Source organism: Gorilla gorilla, chromosome 3 (assembly GCF_029281585.2).
Source record: "Gorilla gorilla gorilla isolate KB3781 chromosome 3, NHGRI_mGorGor1-v2.1_pri, whole genome shotgun sequence".
Taxonomy (NCBI): Eukaryota; Metazoa; Chordata; class Mammalia; order Primates; family Hominidae; genus Gorilla; species Gorilla gorilla.
In genome coordinates, this window is record NC_073227.2 from 30,880,979 (window position 1) to 30,908,219 (window position 27,241).

The following is a 27,241-nucleotide window of genomic DNA, read 5'->3' on the forward strand; positions in this document are numbered from 1 at the left end:
CGCCTGCCACCATGCCCGGCTAATTTTTGTATTTTTAGTAGATACAGGGTTTCACCACATTGGCGAGGCTGGTCTTGAACTCCTGGCCTCAAGTCATCCGCCCGCCTTGGCCTCCCAATCCATAGTCATTTTTTTTTAAATAAACTTTTTATTTTGGATCAATTTTAGATTTACACAGAAGCTTCAAAGATAGTACAGGGAGTTCCCATGGCCCCTCATCCAGTTTCCCCTACAGTCAACATGTACATTTCTGTGGAAACCCATACCCACTGGGTTCCTGGCACAATGGACAGAAGTTCCACACCAATGAACGTGACTGAAATTTTAGAAATAGAAAGTTGGGGGTCAGAGAGGGTGGGCTGGGGAAACAAAAAAGTTTACATATAAAAGAACAAGACTTGTATTCTCATCAAACTTGTCAGTAGCCACACCAGAAGCTAGAAAACCAGGAACCAATGCCTTCAAAATTCTGAGTGAAAATTATTTTCATCATAAAATCCTGTACAAAACTGCATATTAAGAGCGATGTTAGACTAAAGACAATTCCAGAGCAACTACAGAGTTTTGAAATATTTATGTCCCATGCCCCCTTCATCAGACAGTTATTTGAGGATGTGCTTCTCTAAAGTGGGAAAAGAAACAGAGAGAAAGACCAGGGTAGAGGTGAAGGAGCCTCTCTGAATGATGTGAAGGAGATCGTGGGTCAAAGCTCCGTGGTGTCCTAAAAAATAAACAGTGCAGAATGGAGCAGGAAGACAGAGTTGTTTGAACAACTCAGAGATGTATTCTTCTGTCAGAGTGTTTGGGGATGAATTAGTAATAGGTATAAAGAAGATGAAATAAACATAAAGATCAGGCAGTGGATTAACCCTAGAGAAAATTAAAAGTTGCATGGAAGCATGGTATGTATACTATATGGCTCAGCTTTGAGCCATACAGACTCATAGTAATATAAATATTGAATTCATTTAAATGAAAAGATAATTTTATCATGTTGGCCAGATGGGAGAAGGTGGAAGAGGAGGAGGGAGGAGGAACAGAGAGAGAGAGTGCTAGATCCTCTGCCCTATACCCAGAAGTCAATAATTATCTAAAATTGAAAAAAATAAGCAGCAACACCCTATTATTTAAACAATATGGGATTAAATATCAGAAGAAATGGTTAAAAGTGGTTACCTCTACAGAGTACGGATCAGGAATTGGGATGAATGAACTAAGGGAAAATTCTAGTAGGATGATAATGACTTTTTAAAACAATGTTCGTATTACTTTAAAAGGCAAAACATCAGGTAAATGGGTGCCCTGCCAAATCAGGGACTTAGCACCCAGGGTTATCAACTCTGTTAAGAATCAGGGAGTGCTGGGGGAAGAAAGTATAATTGATGGCCTTGTACAAAGTATCTTGGATTCTTATCAAGGCTGTGGCAGTGAAGTGTCCTTTGCCCCTGCTTCCTTGTTGTTTGCATAAATATTTGTATTCTGAGGCTTCATTCTAGGGTGAGAGCTCACTTTCTGTTTGCACAGTTGCCTGGCTCCTCTGGCCAAAGGGCGCTCTGCTTCTGGCAGCTGAAGATCCCAGTAGACAGCTTCTTAAACCATGGCTTTCCCTGCAGGATTTGGATGGGCGGCAGCCACTGCAGCTTATCAAGTAGAAGGTAGGGGACACTCTCTCCCCTTCACTGGTGTGGGAGTGCTTTATTTCTGGTGTGTCCCGTGTACCTGAGGAAGATGGTGGGGTAAGGAGGCAAAAAGAAAAGCAAAGAATTGAACAGACCACAATGTTATCAATGAATTTGTTTCCCTTTTCAAACATGTCAGGGGTGGGGGCTCACATTCTCTTGTCTCTCTTTAGGCACAAGGAAGGGTGGAGGGATGAAGAGGTGAAAACCAAGCTGTGGCTGGATTTTCAGTCAGTCCGAACTCAGCTGAGACATCAGTTTACATTGGACCAGCTGCTTTTATAATTGATTTCTAGAATCCATTTGCCCCAACTCCTCTACAAAGGAGAATCATTTTTTTCTATTGGCTGGAAAAATATTGGGTCGATTTTTTCAAAGAGCCCTTCATTAATTGGGAAAAGTTCCCTGTTCTATTCTTAGTGAGCGCCAAGCCAAGCCTAATCTTGTATGCCACCATATTTCCTGGGGCAGCTGAGAAGTAAATAGAAGCAAATGGTAAAGAGCACCCAGAGTGGCTGTGGAGCCCGAGTTCTGATCCTCATTCTACCACACACAAGTGTGTGAATTCTTTGTCCTCCTTGAGTCTCAGTTTCTTCATCTGTGAAATAGGAAGATGAGCTTTACTTTTCTAAAACACGTATGTCCCCCCTTCCCCCCCACAAAGGGAGTTAGAGATTGTTAATAGCTACCATGGAGAAAATATTTATTTGGTCAAATAAGTATATGAAACCCTGGATTAAACAAAGCAAAGTGAGTTATTGTAGCTTCCTAGGATTGCCATAATAAAATGTCATAAACTGTGGGGCTTAAACAACATAAATTTATCCTCTTACAGTTCTAGAAGCCAGAATTGGCCACTGGAGGATGTAATTAGCCAAGTTAAGATGAGATCATACTGGAGTAGGGCAGATATGCAATCCAATATGACCGGTGTCCTAAGAAGAAGGAAATTTGGACACTGAGAAATTTGGAAATTTGAAAGAAGAAAATTTGGACAAAGAGACAAGGAGAACACCATGTGTGTGAGAGAGAGATTGGAATGTTACAGTAAGCTAAGGAGCAATAGTCGCCACCAGAAATTAGAAAGAGGCAAGAGGGATTTTACCTAGAGACTCGGGGGCCATGAACCTGCTGACACATTGATTTTGGAACTCCAGCCTCTAGAACTGTGAGAGAATACATTTCTGTTGTTTAAGCCTTTCATTTTGTGGCACTTTGTTACAGCACCCCTAGAAAATGTATACACCGAGAAAAACAAGTCAATCAATCAATGAAATAATGACTGCTATGGTAAGTGCTATGGTGGTAATAGGATGTTGTGGGAAAGGGTCACATGAAAACCAGTTCTTCAGGATGGGTCATCAAGGAGGATCTTTGTGAACTAGCATCATTCCATCTAAACTTAAGGTATGAGGAGGAGACTGCCATTTGAATATGGGGAGCTCTTTCTAGACAAAGAAACAGGGCAAGTTGATCCTGGTACAACCCATGCTGCCTGTGATTCCTAGCTTCAATTGCTATTTCCCCATCCTCTAGAATGGGAAGGAGGAATCTCTGCTACACAGTTGTGATAACTGCCATGTAGAAGACATCTCCCACTGGGGGATTATGTATATTATTGCACATATATGATCTGTGATACAAGGCTCTTTTAAAGGAACGTCTGACAGTGTCCTGGTTGGCTGAGATTCCATGCAACCTTTTTCGCTACATGGGATCTTCTTTCATCTTCTTCCAGATAATTTCCACTTTGTTGTAGAGGGTGACTGAATAGGCTGACCCTCTGGGAATAAAAACAAAAGCAATGATCTTTGTTAGTTTCCGTCTCAAAAGAGAGGTCAGAAAAATCCGAGAAAGCATGGTAGAGCACCAGAATGGTGTAAATAGAATCAGATTCTAGAAGCAACATAGCATTGGTGATTATTAAGATGAGTTTTGGGGGAAGACTCTTTAGACTTGGATTCTCTCTCTCCTTTTACCAGATTTGTGACTTTGTCCAAATGACTTATCTTCTCTGTGCCTCCTCACCTGTAAGATGGAGATTATTATGGTGTCTCCTGTGTAGCACAGCTGTGAGGTTTAAATAAGATAATGTGTGTTAAGTGCTTGGCATTTAGTAAGTGCTCCATGCATCATATTCATATCTGGGAGGATCACAAAAGGATTACAAAGAATGATTCACTGTGGAACTCTACAGTTAACTTGGCATAAATATGCAGTTAGTTATACAAGACAATAGAGTGGGTTTCAACTACCAACTTTCAGTTCCTGCCCACTTAGGACCTGGAGGTAACCTTAACTGGCCCATTCTGAGCTCCTCTCTTCACGTGATCTCAATACTGTTGCATCTCTTCTGTCTGCTTGGAGCCAGTTTGTCCTATGCTCTTCGGACTTAGGCTTGCTTCTGCCATATTTTGAGGTCTTTATTTGTGGCCTCTAACCTGCTATTAACTATCTATAGTTTACTAGGTAGGGTACTTGATCCATCATGCTCTGCCAAGAGCCATCAGCCTGCTATCTTTGTTGACTCACAGCATAACTTTTGCATGCTTGCTTGCTTTCCACCCTAGGAGCTCTTCCTGATCCTTTTGTGCTGTGTGTGAATTTTAGCTCAAGCACTTACTAGCAGAGTGACTTTGGGCAAATAATATATTTAAGCCTCAGTTTTCTTATTTGTGAAATTTGAAACATAGTCATACTCTCTCTGTAGATTGGTTCTAGGGACTGAAGAGGTAAGCATATGTAACTGTGGTATAAGAGTGCCCCCATGTACTGCTCACCAAATACTAATATTAATGCCAATACTATTATTATTTTTCTTTCTCCTGGCTGTATTCTCTTGCACTCTGAGAGAAGGAGAGTTACACTGTCTACTCCATTTAGTGGGAATGGTCATTTCTTGTTTGGACTGCTAGTTAGAATCTGTTCCCTCCTTGCTCATGCTTGACTACTTCACCAGCAGTTGCCAGGAGAGTTACTGTTTAACCACTTCTCCCACCATCGACTGGATTACAGTGCAGGAAGTTCACTCGTGGCTTTATCAAATCAGCATGGTTTGGATTTAAAAGCCGAGAACAGCCTGTCTCTTTTTGATTTTGATAATCTTTGCAGTTTTGTGCTGCCCTGGCCTTGGAAGGTCTGTAGATGCATTGGAAGTCAGGAGACACTCAGCAGAGCTGAGGACTGAGCCTGAATTGTATTTGTAAAAAAATCTAACACTTTTAAAGATTTGTTATAAAACATTACCACGTATCTCTTTCTACTGTCTCTCTTTCCACTGTATTTCAAAATACAGTTGTCTGTATAGGTATATTTTCAGATACTCTCTTGAAATCCCTGAAGAATAACTAGCATACTCTCCCTCACCCTCATTGCGAAAATGGAGATATTTTGTTTCCATACAGAAAATACTGTCAGGGTCTTTGCAGGTGGGCCCCACTGAGAGGGGCAGGGACTGGGCCTTATCACCAGGTCTCCTAACACATTGACTACTTGGTTGCGTATTTTGCCGGTATCACGGCCTTTCGTTTGTCCTGTCCTTGTTCAGATCCTTTCTTCCTCTTCTCTGGCTATTTCACTGTTTATGGTCTTATAGAAGAGTTTAATGTTATTGCATAAGAGTTGACTGCATGGTGCCTTGAGCCTTTTGGAAGAAAGCACAATACGAATCTAATAAATAAATAATAAATAAATTGTATAAAGAGGAGGAAAATTATGTGTTTTAGGTGAGTTGTAAAGAACCGTGTAAAACCTATAAAATGTATTTGTTAGACTAAGAGGCAGGGAAGAAAGTGCAAAAAAATCATCGTACGTACAGAAGTGAGTCTCCCGCAATGTTTTTAAGTAGAGAGAAATTCCCATGATTTTTAACCCCTTGTGAAGCTGACTCTGTCCTCTGTGTTTGGCTGGAGGGAACGTGAGGTGCAAAAACATCAGGTAGCTCCGTGGCATTTTGTTTACTTTGATGGTAGGCCACGGAGGAGATATGAAAATGACATTGAGGACCCAATTCTACAGTTCTTATGAGCTTCTAACTCCCGGTGATTTCAGGGAAGGCTCTTAAGGAGCGAACATGCTTTGCAAAATCCCACAAATCCTAAGCAAAGTCTAAACTACTCTGTTAATGCTTCCTAGTGGGATCTGAGTTTATGGTTTTTAAGGAGCCAAAGTTCTCAGTTTTATGAATGCCATTGTGAATCCTTGATATTACTCTAATATAACAGTTGATTTTAAGTTTGACTTTGGTTTTATGTCGGCAGAAATTGGGGATTGCCTCAGACTTTGGCCATCTCTATTTGCCATACGTTAAAGGTGGATTCTTGTAGTTAAGACATTTGTGTGTGTGTGTGTGTGTGTGTGTGCATGTGTGTGTTCCCTTAAAAAATTGGAAAAAGAACATGGCAGCTGTATTTTTTGGTTTTAAGTTGAGTTTATGGTGTTTCTTTATAGGCTGTTTTTTCTTTGGTCCTTTTTTTAAAAAAACTCAACTGATTCACACAAACCTAAGCTGGAGACACACTTCATCTACTCGTTGTAAATGTCAGCACAAGCCCCATATTTCTCTAAGACCACTTCCTGATTGCTTTCTTCACTCAACGGATTTTAACTGTGTGTCTTGGTCTCTATTTTCTGCCAAATCCCATGGATTAAACATCGCAGTCTGAGACTTGATCTCTTGGCTGCTCTTGGTACTCTTCAAGAAGAGGAATATCCAGACAGATACGCTCCTTGTCTGGACCACCTAAGAAAGAAGGAAGGGAAGCAGACTTAAAGCATGGTCATTTATTTCTTGGTATGTAAGGAAACAGGGAGCAGAGAAGTGGGCATTTACCCATGAAATTTATCATAGCTTAAAAGTTGACATGACAGAAACCATTCTTATTTCTTTCCCCCAGTTTCAAATTTGAAATTCACAAAAATATCAAATATTGCCCTCCTTTTTCATTGTACCATGAAATTAATGATGTAGGCATCATTGGAAGAGTATAGGCTTAGAGAGGGATGATATTCAAATATTAATCAACAAATATACTCCCCATGCTCACCAATCAGATGCCAACTATAAATAGTAGACATAGACTAGACTAACATTTGGATTGACCGGTCAGAGTGGACGTCAGCCATACACAACTACTGAGGCCACATTTAGATGTATTGATTGAATTTCAACCTTGGGCTTAGGAGGGGGACACATCTAAAATATATCGGACTCTGTTTATAGACTACTAGATAGTTTAATTATTTAACTTCTCTAAGTCTCCGATTTGTCACTTGCAAATTCCTAATGCTGATCTCTCTCTCTCTTTAAAAAATTTCATTGGATGAATGTTGGAGACCTTTTTCTTACATTTTGTGCTTCTTTGGATCTTGATTAATTTCTTCAACTTTTTATTCCAAATGACGATACTTTAACTGTGTTTGGATTTTAGCTGAATTCATTCTATTTTTCAACTCCTCTATTGAATATTTATTTTTGGCACTCATATTTCTAATTTTTAGGAATGAATTACTTAATTGCTTCTGTTTCAGGAGACATATTTTATTTTCTGGATGTTGTCACCTCTCAAATCTCTTTAATAATGCTAATTTAAAAAATTAAGTTCCTGATCCAGCAATCTCACATCTGGGTATTTATCCCAAAGATTTGAAATCAGTTTGTAAAAGAGATGTCTGTATTTCCATATTCATTTCAGCACTATTCACAATATCTATATTGGAATCAATCTAAGTATCCATAAACAAATGAATGGATAAAGAGTATGTGGAATATATACACAATGGAAAACTATTCAGCCTTAAAAAAAAAGGAAATTCTGTCCTTTGAGACAATGTGGATGAGCCTGGAGGACATTATGCTAAGTGAAATAAGACAGGCACAGAAAGAAAATACTGCATGTTCTCACTTACATGTAGAATCTAAAACAAACTCATAGAAGCAGAGAAGAGAATAGTGGTTACATAGCTAGAGGGTGGGGGAAATCTTGGGAGATAATGATCAGAGGGTAAAAAACCTCAGATAGGAGAAAAAAAATTTTTTTTGAGATCTATTGCATCTCAAAAAATTATTAACTATATAGTTAATAATACAGTATGTTTCAAATTTGTTAAGAAAATAAATTTCAAATGATCCCACCATAAAAATGTTAAGTATTTGAGGTGATGAATATATTAGCCAGCTTGATTTAATTTTTAAAATTCGTATTCATAAATAATAACATCACTTCATACTGTGTTCATATACATAATTATAAATGACCAATTTACAATAAAAACTTAAAATTAATTTCCCTTTCTTTTTTGTGTGTATCAAAGAATTTTGGTCCTTATCTTTCGGGTTACTTGTTTTTTGTCAAATGCCATATGATGTTTATGAATGAATGATTATCTTGATTAATATCAGTAACTGATATAGGCTTCCTTTAAAGTTAGATAGTTCTATGAACTGAGTCAGGGTTGGCTCTATAAGAAAACAGAGTTCTATATAAGTTGGTGCGATCTATTGACAGTCAGTTGTCTCACAAAAGATTATGGGTGTGAGTGGAAACAGCCAAAATTTAGACCTTGATAACTGCCATATAGCAAGGACTTTAAGGAAGAGTGTGCTTGATTTTAACTTTTGTGTTTCCTTTCTGCACGTCCTTTCAAGTTCATGTTTTTAGCTCTAGAGTTTGTTCTGCTTTTTTTCTATGGCCTCGGTACCCATGATAGGAGTCCTCCCCAGTCACACGTCTCACTTTTATGAAGCATTTCTTAGGACTTCAACATGGGGTAAAGGCAGAACCAATGACCCTGTTTATGGAGAAGAAAAACCCATCAAACAAGCTATAAGATAATCCTTTAATTACCATAATGATTGCTCTGAGACATGGACTTCTGTCTGAATTGGTTGGCCCAGAAAAGTACTTTAGTAAATGTTTTGTTCTACTGGGACCTTTTTTGTTTGTTTGTTTTCAGCTCAGTTGTGGATTCCTTCTCTTATTTACTGTTATTTCAATGGGGTTGTGAGAAGAAAAGGAATTAAATATGTTCACTGTATTCCCCACCTTGAATTGGAAATATTTAAAGACTTTAATATAATATTAACTTATGTAGAAGTCTTTATTAACATGCATTAATATTTGAAAGTGCCTCATAAATCATGAGGTTCTATGCAAAGTTAATGAATGAATTGCCCCCTTTTACGATTATCATCCTCCTTGTCATCACTAATATATCCAACTTCTAGAAGTTTTCTAGTCCTGTGCTTTTTAATGAAGAAGATGAGTGCTATAGACTAAATGTGTGTGTTCCCCTCAAATTCATAGGTTGAAACACTAATCCCCATATGTGATGGTATTTGGAGGTGGGACCTTTGGGAGGTGATTAATCAGTGATGTGGTTTGGTTGTGTCCCCACCCAAATCTTACTTTGAATTGGAGATCCCATAATTCCCACATGTTGTGTGAGGGACCTGATAGGAGATAATTGAATCATGGGGGCAGTTTCACCCATACTGTTCTCGTGGTAATGAGTAAGTCTCACAAGATCTGGTGGTTTGATAAGGGGTTTCCCTTTTCACTTGGTTCTCATTCTTTCTTGCCTGCCACCATGTAAGATGTGCCTTTCACCTTTTGCCATGATTGTGAGGCCTCCCCAGCCATATAAAACTGTGAGTCCATTAAACTTCCTTTTCTTTATAAATTACCGAGTCTTGGGTATGTCTTTATCAGCAGCATGAAAGCAGACTAATACAGTCAGGAAGGCAGAGCCCTCACGAATGGGAATTCTGCCTCATATTAAATAAAAGAGATCCCAGCCATGTGGGAATACAGAAAGAAGTCAGCCATCTATCAACCAGGAAGGCATCTTCACCAGAACTTGACTGTAGTGGCACCTTGATCTTAGACTTCCAGCCTCTAGAACTGTGAGGAATAAATTTCTTTTCTTTTTTTTCTTTTTTTAAAATTTTACTTTAACTTCTGGGATACATGTGATTAACATGCAGGCTTGTTACATAGGTATACATGTGCCATGGTGGTTTGCTGCACCTATCAACTTGTCATCTAGGTTTTAAGCCCGCATGCATTAGGTATTTGTCCTAATGCTCTCCTTCCCCTTCCCCCACACCTTGTGACAGGCACCAGTGTGTGATATTCCTCTCTCTGAAAGCAGCATGGTGATTCCTCAAGGATCTAGAACCAGAAATACTATTTAACCCAGCAATCTCATTACTGGGTGTATACCCAAAGGATTATAAATCATTCTTCTGTAAAGACACATGCACATGTATGTTTATTGCAGCACTATTTACAAAAGCAAAGACTTGGAACCAATCCAAATACCCATGAATGATAGACTGGATAAAGAAAATGTGGCACATACACACCATGGAATACCATGCAACCATAAAAAAGGATGAGTTCATGTCCTTTTCAGGGACATGGATGAAGCTGGAAACCATCATCTTCAGCAAACTAACAGAGGAACAGAAAACCAAACACCACATGTTCTTACTCATAAGTTCGAGTTGAATCATTTCTGTTCTTTATAAGCCAGTCAGCCTATGGCATTCTGTTATACCAGCCAGAATGGACTAAGAAAATGAGCTAATGTGGAATTAATGGAATTTCAGACAGTATAACAAGAGAAAGCAAAATATTCAGATACTGTGAGAAAAGTCATAGTAGGGGGAGGTGACTATGACCGAGAAAGAAAATATGTCTCATCATCTGCTTTTGAGGTCAGCTGATCCAATCTATTTGCATTTTTCATAATTTATTACCTCCCTCAATTCCTGAACACAGATTCTGCATCTACTAAGTTTTCCTGTAGCTCAGCTGGCTTCATGGGCAGTGCTGAAAGGTATCTGCTGCCCTCCCTATGTGTCTATGTAAGTTATTTATTGATAAGAGTCGGTCTGCCTGTTTGTATATTCTTTTTTTTTTTTTTTGGAAAGGTTTATTTATTTATTTATGTTGAGATGGAGTCTTACTCTATCGCCCAGGCTGGAGTGAAGTGTCACGATCTAGGCTCACCACAATCTCTGCCTCCCAGGTTCAAGCAATTCTCCTGCCTCAGTCTCTTGAGTAGCTGGGATTAAGGCACCTGCCACCAGGTCTGGCTAATCTTTGTATTTTTAGTAGAGATGGGGTTTCACCATGTTGGCCAGGCTGGTCTTGAACTCCTGACCTCAAATGGTCTGCCTGCCTTGGCCTCCTAAAGTGCTGGGATTACAGGCGTGAGCCACCGCGTCTGGCTGTATATTCTTTTCTATCGGCAAGGTTCTGAGTAGAGTGGGTGCTAGTCACATATGTTTAGAAATATTTTTTGTGTTATGAAAGGAATACAAGATAATTTTAGAACGTTTAAAAGATACAAACAAGCCAAAAATAAAATAATTAGCCAGTAGATATTTAAAATTTTAAAATATGTATTTTCAGTATTTTTCTATGTATCCGTAGACATACATGTACCTATACACTTATTTCTCTGATAAGAGCATTCTGTAAATGGTTGTGGTTTTCTTAACACACTTAGAAATATCTTGATAAGCTATAACATTTCTCTGCATCCTTTCTCCTCTTCCTGTTCTCTCTCTCCCTTATCTGTGTTTCTACAGTGCACAAGGATGTTACACAGAAAGCTAAATGTGAGCCAATGTATTTAACTTTGAGAAACCAGATAAAAATAACTGTATCTTAATTATTTGTTTGGTGTAGGGGTTCTATCTGTTGGACCACACAGTCATACATGAATTTTTTTGTCATTACTAAATTAGTCAGTTAAGAGAGGACATTTGTTTACTTGAATAAATATGTGCCAGCCTTGTACTGGAGGAAAAAAAGGTGTTGGTTGTGCTGTTCCTTCCTCGCCTTGCTCATCTGGTAGGTGTTGCTTCCTAGCTAAGTTCACTGGTGCACAAGGTTAAATGAATCTTTAAAAATTATTAGACCGTCACACAAGTGCCCAAACCAGAAATAAGCTAGACTGTTCCTCTTACTCCTTCATTTTACCAATTCCTTTTTATTCTATCTCCTCTAAACCTCTTGATTATGCCCATCTTCTTCATTGCTACTACCTTTCCTTTACTTCTGGAACTTAGCATTTCTTATCTTCTTAAAGTCTCCTTCTGTCCTCTCCACTCTCCTCCAATTTCTCTTGCATATTACTTCTAGCATGGTCTTTTACAAATCTGACCACATTATTCCATTTTCAGAGAGAGAGGATGAGCTCTGAAATCACAGACTGGATTTAAACCCTGACTCCACTTATCAATTGTATGATCTTGGAAGATATCTAAGCTTTGCAGGCCTCAGTTTCCTTATTTGTAAAACGAGAACGGTGATAGTGCTTATCTTGGGATCATTGTAAATATAAATGTGTTCATAAGTAACAAATGCATAGAACAATGCTGTGCAAATCTTAACTGTTCAATAAATGTCAACAATTATTAAAAAACTTGAAATGTCTTCTGACCTTCTACAGGATAATTTCTGAACTTTTTGAATAGCAGAAGAAAACCCTGCAATTTTCTCTCCGACTGCAACTCCGGTTTCACCTCTTGCTTCTTCTCTATTTGTATCCTACTCTTTGACCAAAATAAAGCACATGGAATTTGCTAAATGTGCCATGACCTTCATGCCTCTGTACCTTTGCACATGCTGTTCCCTTTGCTTGAATATACATGACTATTGGCATCAACAGAGATCAAAAGATGACAAAGATCCAGCCTTTCTCACATCCAGGCTGGAGCTTGAGCTACTCCAGCACACTGCCTCTTTCATCTTTTATGCTACTCTCCCAAGTGTGTTACTGTGAACTTGGCAGTGGTAGTAAAGGGCTCGATGACTGATGGGGTGAAGAGAACCCCTAACAGAGGTTTTTAGTATATATGAACAAACATTATATTAACAATTTGGAACAGCATGGATAATATGCCTTTTTACCTGGGGGCGTTTGAACATAACTCCATGTATCTAAAGAGGACTAACATCATGAGAGGTGTTGATATGACTGTTGCAGCTGTGTGTTTGTATTTTGCATGTCGTGGGTGGTGCCGTCAGCAGCAGCTGGGGCCCTGCTGTCTTCCTTCTGTTCTACTATGTGGCCCTCTTCCTTGGGGCACCCTCAACCAGACGAGCAGATCTATATTGGCTTTGGATCTTTCTCAAGGTGCCTGCTCTTCCTTTCATTAGTGTGGATAATCAGAATTTGATTGTAAAGTATGCCCAGGCCAAATACAAGGGCTTTTAAAATCGTCTGCTGTTTTAGATTATCCAGGCCACTGATCCCCCTTCCTTAGCGTGGATAATTGAGAGTGGACTGGGCTGAAGAATGTTAAGCAGAACCAATTGACAAAACAAATGAGATTTTAAAAATCCTTTAGATTTTAATAATAGAAAAAAGTTTTTTTTAAATCTGAAAGAGCTTATTTTATATTTCAAAACTGTAAATTTATTTGGCTTTAAATTACTTCAAAATAGGAAAATATTTCATATGATGCACCCATTTAAAACCTATTTAACATGTATGCTAATTACAATATGCACTTAATGGAGTTAAAGGAAAAATGGAACATACAGACAAGAGGTTGGAAGTTTCTGATTCAATGTGAAATCTTCTTATAATCATGTTTATATTTCATCAAGGTAACAAAGAGAGGGTAGGAGCCACTTCCAAACTCTGAACATCTCTCTCTTGATAGTGGAGGCTGCAATTCTTTGCACCTAGCGAACAATAATCATTTAGAGACAGACATTTAAAAATGTATGTATAAGATGAACAGAATTCTGATTTCTGGGAATATATGATCAAATTCACCTCTCATTATTTCATCTTTCCCCATGCCCCATGCCCCTCCAAATGCAGGTAGAAATGTATTTGCATGCCATTTGACTGGGAACTGAGAGGACATTTTCCCAATGGAACAATGCTGTAAACGGGGGTAGGTGTCACTAAATACCATTCAGGTGTGTAATGAGGATAAATAGATTTGGGGGTTTGCCTGGGAATTTGAAACATAATGTAAGAGGCAATGGTGAGTTTCTGGGCAGGTGACTCATAAACAAGGTTTTTGAAACATTACCCATTTTTACATTGGGAATTGCCAAGCTCAGCCTTAACGTCTCCCACAACACCTATGAATAATCATTTAAATACAGGCTTTGAGACTTGGGGAAAAAAGCATATTATTTATTCTAAAGACAATAATCTTCCTTGGAGTCATTGTAGTCCATCATGCAGATGCATACTTGGGGATCTTTGGAAAAGCAACATTTTCTCTTGATGGTCCATTACTTCATTTATCTTTTAAGTTATTATCCAGGACTAGATTGCAGACGCAGGTTAGGGTTGCACATCAGGCACTCTGTAACAGTGTGGGAGACTAAGGTTCTTTCACGGGGAGAAATATGACAAAGGGGCTTTGCTCATTCCCTATTGCGTTTGTGTGAAGAGCAGGATACAGTAATGGAGGTAATGGGGACTCTAGTGCATCTTTTGGTTCCTTATAGTGCTGAGAACTTGGCAAATGTAGGCACACATAAATTCTTGTTCCCGAGTGGTTTGATGAAGGGAGAACTGAGAGGTTCTCAGCATAGATATTATACAGCTGAGACCAAATATCCCCCTAGGGTCATCCTACTAGTCTTTCCATGGCTGAAATAAAGACCAGATACCACCATACTAAAGCTATGATGTGGTTGGCTTGTTGCTGGATGAGTTTTCTCATGCTTGGAGAAAATTACGTAAGAAGATTCAGAAAAGTTCTATCCCAAAGATCCGCATCTGCAAAGACGAGCAAGATTGCAATGTCTGGATTAAGTTCTCTAGAATTTAAAGTTCTGTCTCATGTTGTATTTGGAGACCTGGCTTCCCTATCATGAAATGAATAATTAAATTACATTTTATTTTTTATGTAGCTAGTAGCTAATCCCAATTAGAAATTTATCTACTGTGGGTACCAGAGCCTGGGAGTATAAAGGTGAACAAAATGATCACTTGAATCTGACATTCTGGATGGGAAGAGAGGCAGGTACATGACTACAGTAGGATGTGACAGCCCCAACAATAGAACAGACAAAAGGGTGTTTTGTGGCAAAGGTGGGCAGGATGGGGAAATAAGAATAAAGTGTGTGAGGCCGGATGTGTTGGCTCATGCCTATAATCCCAGCACCTTGGGAGGCTGAGGCAGGCAGATCACGAGGTCAGGAGTTCAAGACCAGTCTGTCTAACATAGTGAAACCCCATCTCTATTAAAAATACAGAAAAAAATTAGCCACGTATGGTGGTGTGCTCCTGTAATCCCAGCTACTTGGGAGGCTGAGACAGGAGAATCTAGTGAACCCGAAAGGCAGAGGTTGCAGCGAACCAAGATCATGCCATTGCACTCCAGCTTCCAGCATGGTCAACAGAGAGAGACTCTATCTCAAAATAATAATAATAATAATAATAAAGTGTGTGAGATTACTTGGGGTATCTAAATTGGGTTTTATGAAGACATGTTTTCTGTTTTGTTTTCAGGAAAAGACACAAGAAAGGGCATATCAGCAGAAAAAATATTTTGACATGAGACATAAAAGTATAAATACTTTTGTTGTATTTTTGGAATGGTGTAGTCATGTACAGTTAAGTAGGCACATGAGTTAGAATTCTAATACTTTAGGATGTATTCGAATCACGTGGAGTTCTAGTTAAAATGTAGATTGGGGGCCTCATATGAAACTATAATAACAGTATTCACAGATGAGGGCCAGGAATTTATATTTTTTGTTAGTGCCTATATGGTTGTTTTGTAGATTGCTCATGCTTTGATAAAGCCTGCCATAGGCTGTGTTTTCTGATGACAGGGTTAATGGCAGAACCTGAAGCCTTATGTTGTGATGCACGTAAACTGCTAGGCTAAGGAATTAGTGTTAGCATCATGTGCATTAGCTATTTGACAGCCATAAAATATACTTAGTCAAAGGGTGTAATACAGTCAGGTCTGTATATTTGAAAGAGTTTTGACAGCAGTGTGGAGAATAAACCGAAAGAAGGAGATACGGAGCTTGGGAAAAGTTGTCGGGTTATTGCCATAGATGAGGCAGATGATGATGAAGACCTGAATTTGGGTGTCAGGAACAGAATGGAGAAAAAAACAGTAAAAAAAACATTGAGGGAAAACCAAAAGGATATGTTCACGAATGCAATTTAGGGCATAAAGGAAATAGGAGGAAGACTAAGGTGACTTTTGTGATTATGGTTTAGGTAACTGGCTGGCTGAGGATGCCATGAAGAGAAGTAAAACACTAGAGAAGGAGCAGACTTGGAGGTTGTGTGGTAGAAATTTAACAGCTTCAATTTGGATTTGAGATTCCTTAGGGTATTTATAGAAAATTGAAAGGAGGCAACTGAAAATTTCTGTCTCCATTTCCGGTTGGATTTTCTGTTAGAAAACCACAGCTGATGGTGAAAGTCATAATGAAAGAGAATGCTTGAAAGAGGGTGATAGAGGGAAACAAGAAGAGAAGCAAAGATGAGCAAGGTTGCAAAGTCTGGATTAAGTTCTGTAGAAGAATTGAAAAGTCTCAGGGGAAACCCACACAGAACTGACATTCTTACAGAACCTTAGAATGACTGAGAAATAACTTTAGAACATTTCTAGTCTGGTGGTTTTTAAATGTGTTTCGACGTGGCAAAGCCAGGTTTTTCAAGCAAATCTAACAAGGTCTTCTTGATCATTGCCGATGGAACCCTTCTTTATGCTGACAATAGATATACAGCAGTAACCATATGTAGCTGCTTTTATCAGTGTTTAGCATGAAAATTTCGGAAAACTGCATTTGGGGAGCCATGTTGACACACCAGAAGAAATCTGCCAGGACTAAAGACCGACCCAATAATTCCCGAGGTATCTTCAGGAAAGTCAATTTATTTTTGAGTCAGAGGAACCTCAAATTATCCTAAATGGCATTGCTTCCACCAGAGTTCTGTTCTTAATTTAATAAGCTGCTACAAGTTCCAAGCCAATGTTCCTTCTTAGAAATATGCTATGGGATGTAAATCTTTTTAAGTGCATTTCATTGTACCAATTGTTTCATTTTGAAAAAGCCCATTGGTTTATTATTAAGTGGTCTATTTAATAGTGCCAATAAATTCTAAAACTGGAGACTAGGCATTGTTATCTTAGATGCTTTAATGATCTCAATTGTCTAAGTTGCTTGGTCTTGGCTTATTTGCTTGACCTTTGTCTGTTTTAACGATCTGGAAAAATTCCTCCAAACTATACAGAGTTGGTATAGTGGCTCTTGATATATGATACAAATATGAAAATACTTTATTAGAATAAGTTTACTAATAGTATTCGAATGATTGGATTAGGTCTATACAATCAAAGTGAAGTTGATAACTGCAAATTTTAGAAGAACCAAAAGCTTCAAGTAAAAATTCAATTTCTGGGAGGTGGGGTGGGATAAGGGTTAAAAAATTACCTATTGGGTACAATCTTCAATATTTGGGTGATGGGTACACTAGAAGCTCAACTCCCACCATTATGTATGTAATACCCATGTAACAAAGAAGTAAATATTTTCCCCAAATCTAAGGAAAAAAATCGACAAAACCCAAAATAAGATCACAGTTCAATTTCTTGTAAAATAGGTTTTACTTATTACTTCTGTGTTTTGAGTTAACTGTAATTATATAATAACTATCCAGAAAAACAACTGGACGATTATACTGCAAAATACTAATACAGAGAGGTAATATAAACCGGTGGTTTTTAGTACCAGTGATTCTACACTCTATTGAAGACCAAAATTTCAAATAAGAAAACCAAAATTCCAAATTTGACTTCTTATATTCAAAAGTAATGTGGTCTTGTTCTTGTTTAGTATCTTTAAGGCTTACTTTTCTCAGATTAATAACACCTATTGGCAGTTTATTGGAGTTTATTGGCAGCATAAAATAATTTAGGCAGTCTCTTAACACAGGGCTTGGCTTTTAAAACAGGACTTCAATAAATGCTAACCTTTATCATCATAATTTTTATCACCACTATTACCACCACCGTTATCATCATCATCATCATCATCATCATCATCATCATCATCCTTCTCATCGTCTTCATCATTATTGCGATCAGGTGGCATGCCAGTTTGGATCCTCTGAGAAACAGATACCAAGATGGTATTGAACGTGCAAGAAATTTATTCAGGGAAGTGAACATCAGGGAAAATGGGGAGGGAGCCAGGAAAGGCTATCATGCATGTCTGACAAGTGAAGGAGAGAGGAAAGGAAGAAAGGGAGTTGGGGTGAACCATTTAGACTACAGTGCAATTCAAAGGGAAGTTCATCAAGATCTTTGGAGAGTCCTTGATCCAAAGTCACCTGTCAGAAGAGTCGCACATCCTCCAGGAACAGGCCTACTTTCTTAGCTTTGCCACACTCAGCATTGACTGAGATCAGCCTGGGGAACTGTGGTGTCAGTAGAAATGCTGTGACATGTTTCAGTGCTCAGTGGCTGAAGGCTCGGTCAGTTATGCTCCCTGAGCTTGGAGGTAGGTTTTGTAGTGTGTTTCTATAGGTGTCACAGACAAAATTGTGGGTGATTAAAAAATATCCCATTTTTTTGGTATTTTATTATCTATATTTAACCTGCATTTAATATTTGAGGGAAGAAGTAAAATAAATAATTAAAAATATTTCCTTTTGCTTGAGTAGCATTAACTCTTTGAAACTTGCCCAAATCTCACAGTAACTGTTTAGCTTTTTAATTTGCATGAATATTCTGGTACAGCTCTGCTATTACGTCAACAGCACCTTTCCACGACAAGTCTTATTTTCTTGTTCCAACTTTTTCTATTTAGAAACCTGATTTGATTAGAGTGTGAAAGTTTAAGTGTTTGAAACAGGATTCAATTAAACTAGGTCATTCTTGGGGCTCTGAAAATGGTAACTGGCCTTAGGCAAATGAGAACAAAAGTTATAAAACTCAGTTGGATGCATCACAACATTTAACATCTTTAAGGAAGACGTCTTGCCTAATAGATTCAATTTAGAAATATTTAGTGTAGGTCATCAGCTTAAGCACCTAAAAAATGTGTTTGTTTGTTTCTCCCTTTAGTTATAACTAGAATCGGAACACCTGGACTCTAATCTACAAAATAAACAATTTGTGCTGGGACCTTGAAGAAAGTCAATTAGTTTCCGTGACTTTACCAGTAGGTTAAAAAGGAGATTGTAATATTAGTGAATAATGTGCTTAGAGATGTTTGCATAAAAGATGCTTTGTCATTGTAAAGTATTATTGAATATTTATGGTCTACCAGACTGAGCCAAATGGCCCAGAGGAAAAAACAGTTAGATTTATGTAAACCTTGTTCAGTGTCCCAGATACTTCAGGATGGGTGCTCTATATGTGAATAAATAAATAAATGGTATAAATATTATTTTAAAATTTGAAGGTACATGAATATTATCTGGGGTGTTAGCCAATGTGCCTGACCTATGACATTGAAATGAAATGTCTGCCTCCAGGTAACTATTTCAACCTCATAAATATTTTTAAAGCCAGAGGCATTGATGGAAAGTAATGTTTTCTTAGAGTTTTGTGTCTGCAAATAAAGGTAAATTATATCTTTACCTAAAATCTACAAGAAATGATTGTCTCTCATCCAAAAGGTTGCTCAGAGAATTCCCAGATTGAAATTGTATGTTATACTTCTTTCTTCTAAAAAAGTATTTTACTTACTCTTGCACAGTAGTTTTCTATCACATTATTGTGAGAGATCAGAGCCTCAAAGAAGAAAAAAATTAGCCATAAACACTGCCCAAGGACTTAATGGATCTTACTGAGCCACACCATGCATATGTACTGGAACATACATAGGTATAGGAGATAAGAGGCACAAAAGCAATTTGTTTGGATTGGGTCACTGCTTAATCCAAATGGGTTCAGCAAAAGAATTCATGAAACGTGACAGTGGGCCAAGAGGAACTTGCTGTGACATTTCAGATTCCCCTACTTCTTCTAATTAACCATTTCAAGTATAACAAAACTTATAGCACATACAAATCTAGTGCAGCCCATCTGTACCAAGCACAGACCTGTCCATGGAGGATGGATGGTTCTGGTCTCAAGCAATGGACTATGACACAATAATATCTCAAGTTGGGCTTTTAATTTCTATGATACATTGATTGTGAACAGCATTTTTCTAAAAGACAAAAACTATACCAGAGTTGCCTTTTGACATAGCCTGTCATTAAATGCATTTGGATATATTGCATGGATCGAAATATACTGCAAGTTTAATATTTGAAAATATAAAAATCGCACGTAGAAAAATCTCACCATCATGGTAATGATGAGAATAATAACAACAATAGCTGCCTTTTAAAAAAAGCAACTATTACTTGCCAGTCACCATGCTGGATATTGTACACATGTCCTTACAAAAACTTTGCGAGGTGGAGATAATTATTCTCTTTTTATAGAGGAGGACACAGACTCAAAGAAGTAAAGTTGTCCAGGGTGAATTAGTATGTGGAAGATGTAAAATTTTTTTTGGAATTACAGAAAAAGCTCCACAAACCCACATTCCTGCTTAGGCAAGTCAGGAATTCTTGCCTCTTTAGTTGATGGGTTTAGAATAATTTTTTCAGGTGCTAATATCAGGGTATAACCCATATCTCTTCATGTACAGTTCTTCAAATCTATCTGTTTGCAGCCCTTCTTTCTTCTCTTGAGAAATAGAAACTAGGATTTAAACCTCAGAATTATGCCTCAGTATCTACAGCACCGTAGTGCCTCATAAGTATTAGTTGAAATGATAAAAGAAAGATACAGTTGCCCCTAATGACTGTGATATTCATTAGTCAAAAGAGGATGGAATTAGCCCATTTCCATGAATGTAAAATTTATATGTGTATTCTAGAAAACATATATCAAAATGGAGTTATTTTAAATAAGATGTTCATATTTAACTGACAAACAGAATCAATCTACCGTGCCTAGTTCATAGAATAGATTCGGGGAGTCAATTTTTGTGCTTAATTGTTTGTACAAAGAAAATCTTTGACTTATGAATGATAAGAAAATAATGAAAATTGAGTTAGTGCTTATAAAATTCTTGAATTCTTTTGCTTTTGCAGTCAAGCCAGGCAGATTTCTAGGAGTTGAGGTTTCTTGGGGTATTTTATGTTTCACATGACGTCACCAAGAAGTTACGGATCAATAGAACTTCGTAATGTTCATGTAGCAGAGGGATGAAAGAGTTAAAGGATTTAGGTGTTGCAAAGGGTGCTTCTTCTGGGCAACAGAGGTTTGAATGTAGGGCACCTTTTGCATTTTCAGCATTAATGTTTGAACTCTTGTCCTACAGTTATGTAATAAGACAACTTTATTTTTTTTTAAAAGAGAAACAGAAAAAAACGTCTACTGAGAAAAATACTTGCCGCCCTTGGGGACAGATTTTGCAGTACATTTTTGTACAGGAGTCATTCTCTCCCGTCCAAAAGCTCTGGAACAGGATGAATGTCCTTCTCAAGGTTCTTAGAGCCCAGAGTCATGACTGACTACACGCATCAGAAGAAACACAGAGATGTATAGGCAAGATTCAGTGGGCACACCCACAGGTCTGAGAGATCACTGGGCTGGCGAGGCATTGCAGCCAGGCCACCAGCTAGTCTAGAAAAAGAAACCAGGACTGCAGTCGTCGGTAGACTAGCTAGATAAGGGTCGGTTCCCTCAAGGACTAGTTACTCTGAGGTCTGTTCTAAGGGGAGGCAGCCCATGAGCAAATATAGCCTAGTATAGTAGGTATAAAAACTGTTAATTAACAGTAACATTTATGTACTGCCCCCCAGCAAGTCAGTTTTAAATTCAACAAATTTTCTCAGTAACTTTGGCAAACAGGAAGACCAGGTGTTATCCTCATTCTCATTTTACATATGAGGAAACTGAGGCACAGGGAGGTTGAGTGAATTTCCTAAGGTCACAGATATAGTAAGCTACAGAGGTGAATTAATGTATGGAAAATACTGATTGAAAGGCTGGAGAGCACAGACTTTGTTCAGTCACATCTGACTTACAATTTTAGTTCTGCCAACTGCTAGATCTATGACCTTCTCTAAATCCTTGAACTCAAGGAAACTTCAGATTCCTCGTATTTAAATGGAAGGGAGGGAACATGAGTAGTTATGAAGCATGTAAAGTGCTTAGCACAGTGCTTACCCCATTATAAGGGCTCAATAAATGATAGCTACTATTACTATCATGATGTTTTTTTCCACTATACCATTCCATCCTTCCAAATGGAGCTCAGTTTAGCATAGTGACAGTCAGAAGCTGAAACCAACATAGAGTGATCAGAAGCTGAAACCAACATAGATGGATGGATTTGCCTATCCATATCCAGTCTCTGTGTTGCAGCTTAGACCAGCACCCAAAACACTAATTGTTATCTTGGTGCTGTAGTTGACATTCTATTTTGTCATCTGTTACATGTATGTTGTACTAGTTATATCTATGTTTCTAGTTTACGTATTTAGTATTCCTTAGCAATGCTCTGATGGATGGAAAGAAGAGTCGAGGTTTTGTTGCAAAGACAGAGTAAAGTGTCTTTCACTAGATAGCGTGATTGAATGCATAAATGACTGAATGCAAGAAGGCTTAATTGAAAGCTAAAAGAATAATTGCTGTAGAATAGCAGAGGCAAAAGCAGCTATGACAAAAAGCCACCTGTCTTAGAGTGAAAATAAATGAAGAGGGAGTTTGAGAAGTCTTTGTAGCAAAAGATCATAAGAAAATAAACACCAGTGCAAGGCTGGAGTCCAGAAGAACAAGTCCCAGAACCAAGACTGATATATTACTGTCAGAATTTATCACTTCTCTAAATTACTAGGTCAGTAGTTAAATTATAATCACATTCTGTTATGTATTATACTGGTTCAGTCAACAAATGAGACTTTTAGGAAATACTTATAAAAGGAACTTTGTTTCTGTTTCCCAATGTCCCTTTACACTTGCTTGGTGGAGATAACTCTTCCCTTCCATTTGAAGAAAACGTAGGTAGGTTCTATTTCTCTGGTCACCTTAAATTTTTTTGTGTACTGGATATTTTCTATTTGCCTATCCATATCCAGTCTCTACTTTTCCTTGCTCTGGGCCAACCCATGTGGGTTGGCATCAATGGACTCCATTGTCCTTTATCTTCCATTTGGACTTGATCAATGGGAAACATTAGCAAGAGATGGGAAGGTAAGTGGGAGGAGAGAGAAACCGAAGTCTTTACCCTGCTGGTTTCCTTCCTGCTGGACTGTAGTGGGTTGGCTGTGTCCCTTGACTAATGCCTCCTCTCGTGCTAGGCAGCCTTTGGCAAACTGCTACTCTCTGCAGGTTTCGTAAACCAATTCTACCCCAGCCCCTTCATGGGCAGCAATGACTTCCTGCTGTTGCAAGCCCTGAGGTACTGCACTATTCCTTGTTGCTTTCCTTGAACCCTGCTCACACCATCGTAAACAGTCTTTTTTTTAAGCTTTCCTCAATAACCCAGTCTGAGTGCTGTCTGTTTCCTGCTAGGACCCTGGCTGATGCATATGGACACTTTAAATTGCAAAATACCGTCTAATCTTGATGCTTAGAATAATCTGACTATGAAGTAGTTAAAATTCCAAATTGAATTTAGAATTAAGTCTTTCTTAGCTCTATTGGAAGAGGGAGCAAGGCCGTGGTTCTTTCTCTGCCTCCTCTTATTTCTGCCTGTTTACCATGGTTTCTGACCTAGTTGCCGGAGAGGTAATAAAATGGAAAGTTCTTAAGGCGGCATCACATGCTCTGATTTCGGTAGATATTTAGAGTTGATTCTTTTTCTTACAGACATTTGTGTGGCCCACTGCTGAGAAGTACTCTAGTATCTTAGATGCAGGTGATGCTGTGTTCTTCAGTTCATCACTTTCTCTGTCCTGTGGGCATCTAGCCATTTACCCTAGCTTCCATTTGTTGAGGTCTGCAGTGGTCTGAACAGCCACCCCCACAAGATATGTCTGAGTCTTAACCCTTGCTCTCCGTGAAAGTGACCTTCTTTGGAAATAGGATTTTTGCAGATATAATTAAGATAAAGATCTCGAGATGAAATTACCCTGGATTTAGAAGGAGCCCTAAATTCAATAAGTGTCCCTTATGAGAGACAGAAAAAAAGAAGACACAGAGACACAAGGGGGAAGGACATCAGAAGACAACAACAGAGACTGGAGTGATGCATCAAGCAGCCAAGAAATGCCAAGAATTGCAGCAGCAGATGGAAAAGAGGCATGGGATAAGTGCTTACTTCAGTGACTGCAGAAGGATCCAGCTCCGCCAACATCCTGATTTCAGACTTCTGGGCTCCACAACTATGAAAGAATACATTTGAATTGTCCGTAGTCATCAAGTGTGTAGTGATTTGTTACAGCAGCAGTAAGACATGAATACAAACTCTGTTTGCCTTTGTAGGCCTCCTTGGGAGAGATGCTAAGGCATCACTGTGCTTACTCCTTCACCTGTGCCGTGTCTTGTCCAGGGGAAACATAAGCACATCCTTTTCTCAGTCTCTAGGGCTGCAGGAAGATCCCAACCCAGCTTCAGTTTTCCTTTGCTTCTTCTTTCTTTCATCATCTTTGTTTCTTTCCTCTTGTTCTCTTCTTGGGTTCTTGATTCATTCAGTAGAAGTTAAGACTCCAATTCATCATATTCCTTTAACTGAAGGGACTCGTACCATGACCTCTGAGTAGTTCATTTGAGTGCTGAATTAGTCTTCCAGGGCTGCTCTAGCGAGATACCACAGATTGGGAAGCTTAAGCAACCGAAATTTATTTTCTTACAGTTCTGGAGGCTGGAAGTCCAAGATCAACGTGCTAGCAGGCTTGTTTTCTCAGGAGGCCTGTCTCCGTGGCTGGCAGACGTCCACCTTCTTGCTGTCCTCACATGGCCCTTGTCCTATGCCTGCATCCCTGCTGTCTCTTCCTCTTCTTACAAGTACACCATGCATATTGGATTAGGGCCCCATCCTAGTGGCCTCCTTTTAACTTAGTTCCCTCTCCAAAAGCCCTATCTCCAAATATAGTCATATTCTAAGGTATTGTGGGTTAGAAATTCAACATACGAATTTTGAAGGAACACTATGCAGTCCATAGCAAGTGTCCACTTTTAGGTTGAAGTGAAAGGAAAGTAATCATCCTCCCATTTTCTTTGAGGCATGAAACGCACATTACACGGAGAGTTCTGTTCAAGGAAAATACCTCTTGAAAATCCGCATTAATCTCCACCCCTGATGTGGGTGAGAGAGTCAGGTGTTGTGACCCCTGTTTGGGAAGATGCATTTGTGTTTGCAGCCTAGACCAGCACCCAAAACACTAATTGTTATCTTGGTGCTGTGGTTGACATTCTGTCATCTGTTACATGTATGTTGTACTAGTTATATCTATGTTTCTAGTTTACGTATTTAGTATTTCTTAGTATTATTCATCTTAGAGTTGTTTTGATTTATCAACTCAGTTTTCTAAATCTCATTTCAGAGTCTCACTTAAATACTGTTAAGTACTTAAGTGAATAAATGGAGGAAAGAAAGAGAGAAAGAGAAAGGAAGAAAGAGGAAGAGAGAGAGAAAGAGAAAGAGAGGAAGAGAGAGAGTAAAGTCATTCAGCCATCTAGTCTATATTTCTTTTAATGTCAGGAAACCAGTTATTTAGATAATGCATTAAATTAATAAATATTTATTTCAGTTTGGTCTGTTTTAGTGATCCTTTTTAAAAACAAACAGGTTATAGCTATGTCTACAGAGGGAATATGATATGTGTGTGTGTGTGTGTGTGTGTGTGTGTGTGTGTGTGTTAGGGAGGGTGGTGGGAGGGAATGTCCTGGTAGGCAGAACAGGGAAAGGCCAATCTTAAATGAATAGTTGTCCATCAAGTCAATACTTTCAAAATATTTAAGACGAGTTTGGACACTTACATCTCATGAAGTAACTATGTAAGTTGTCTTATTTCACACAGTCACCCAGTCACCCATACTTTGAAGAAATAAACTTAGTGACAAAACTGAATTCCAACTCCTTCCCTATGTTAAGTTCCACAGTGAGCTAAAAGCAAGTATGACTAAGCTTGAGTCTTTTATCCTGGGAATGTAATTTACTTCTCAAGTCCTAGAGATACTGGTCTTAGAAGGACTGGGGAGCTTTATTTCTTAACAGAGAAATCTTGAATCATGTCATTTGTCTAGGACCATTCCTAGTGTAAAGATTCTTGAAATGCTGAGTTGATTTTAGGGTTTCACTGTGTCTTTGTGAATGAGATGACCGAACAGGCACAATATGCCTAACCAAACTCTTATCTATTTTCTAAGGTAGAAATTTCTGAAAATCTGGACAGTGAACTCTCCAATTGGGAAAAGTCCATTTTAAAGCATTTAGCTGCATTAAAGATGTTTATTTTCTTAAAATAACATTAGTAACACATTTTTACTTAAAATTATTCTGCTTTTATTTCCTGCTTAATCTAAGATTTACTTAAGAGTTTTTTAAAATTCCAAGCACATAGATTGGAGAAGATGGTACGTAGACTTATTTTTTTATTGTTAATCTTTCTTCCTCTTTTCTCCTTTCCTCTCGCTCTCTCTTCTCTCCTTCCTACTTTTCTTTTGTTTTTCCTTCTTGCTGTTCTTTTTTTCCCTCTTTTCTGATTGGTTGTCAGATAATGTAGCCTGTATGAATTATATATGAGTGAAAGTAATTTTATTGTTATTGTTATGAATTTCTGTCTCTCTCATTCTTTCATATGTATATGTGTATCATTTGTATGTGTGTATACACATACATACACATATAAATATACAAAGATATATACACATGTGTGTACCATACAATTTTACAATAATTTTATTGTTGAGTATGGATTTCTGTCTCTCTCATTCTTTTATGTGTGTATGTCATTTGTATATGTGTATATGCATACATCACATAAAAATATACATAGACATATATACACATATATGTGTAGCCTGTATGAATTATATATGGGTGTTTGAAAATAATTTTATTGTTGTTGAGTATGAATTTCTGTCTCATTCTTTCATACGTGTGGGTATATCATTTGTATGTGTAAGTATACACATGCATACACATATAAATATACATAGGCATATATACACATACGTGTATACCGTGGAGAATAACTTTACAAACTATTTTAATCAAATTATCTTTTTCTTTGTCAGTTTCTGAGAGAAACTCTCTCATTGTGTTAGTGCAGTTTTCAACATACTCCTGCATCTAGGGAGGTTTTTATCTGTAGATTTCAAAACTCGATTGTTAGATGCATAAAAGTTATTCTATATAGTTTTAGTACACTGTAACTTTTAATGTGAAAATATTACTAATTCAATTTAATGCTTTCTAATTGTATTAATTTAAAGTATTAATATTGCTAAATGTACTTTTTAAAAATATTTGCACGGTAAATACTTTTTTCTCTTACCCCTTACCTTTGTTCAAACAGGAATATTTAATGAATGGGTAATTTTTGTGCTTACCAATATGTTTCAACTTCTTTTGGCCGTATTATTATGG

General features: G+C 38.0%; 1 protein-coding gene across 1 annotated transcript in view; it reads left to right on the forward strand.

Annotated features, from left to right (window-relative positions):
* The first annotated feature begins 1,518 nt into the window (after window positions 1–1,518).
* Window positions 1,519–27,241, forward strand: part of LOC101132889 (cytosolic beta-glucosidase) — a 126,659-nt gene continuing 100,936 nt past the window's right edge. The window contains exon 1 of the mRNA XM_004038495.5: window positions 1,519–1,655. Within this exon, the coding sequence (XP_004038543.2) occupies window positions 1,598–1,655 (58 nt within the window). The 5' untranslated portion in view covers window positions 1,519–1,597. The remainder of the gene's footprint in view (window positions 1,656–27,241) is intronic.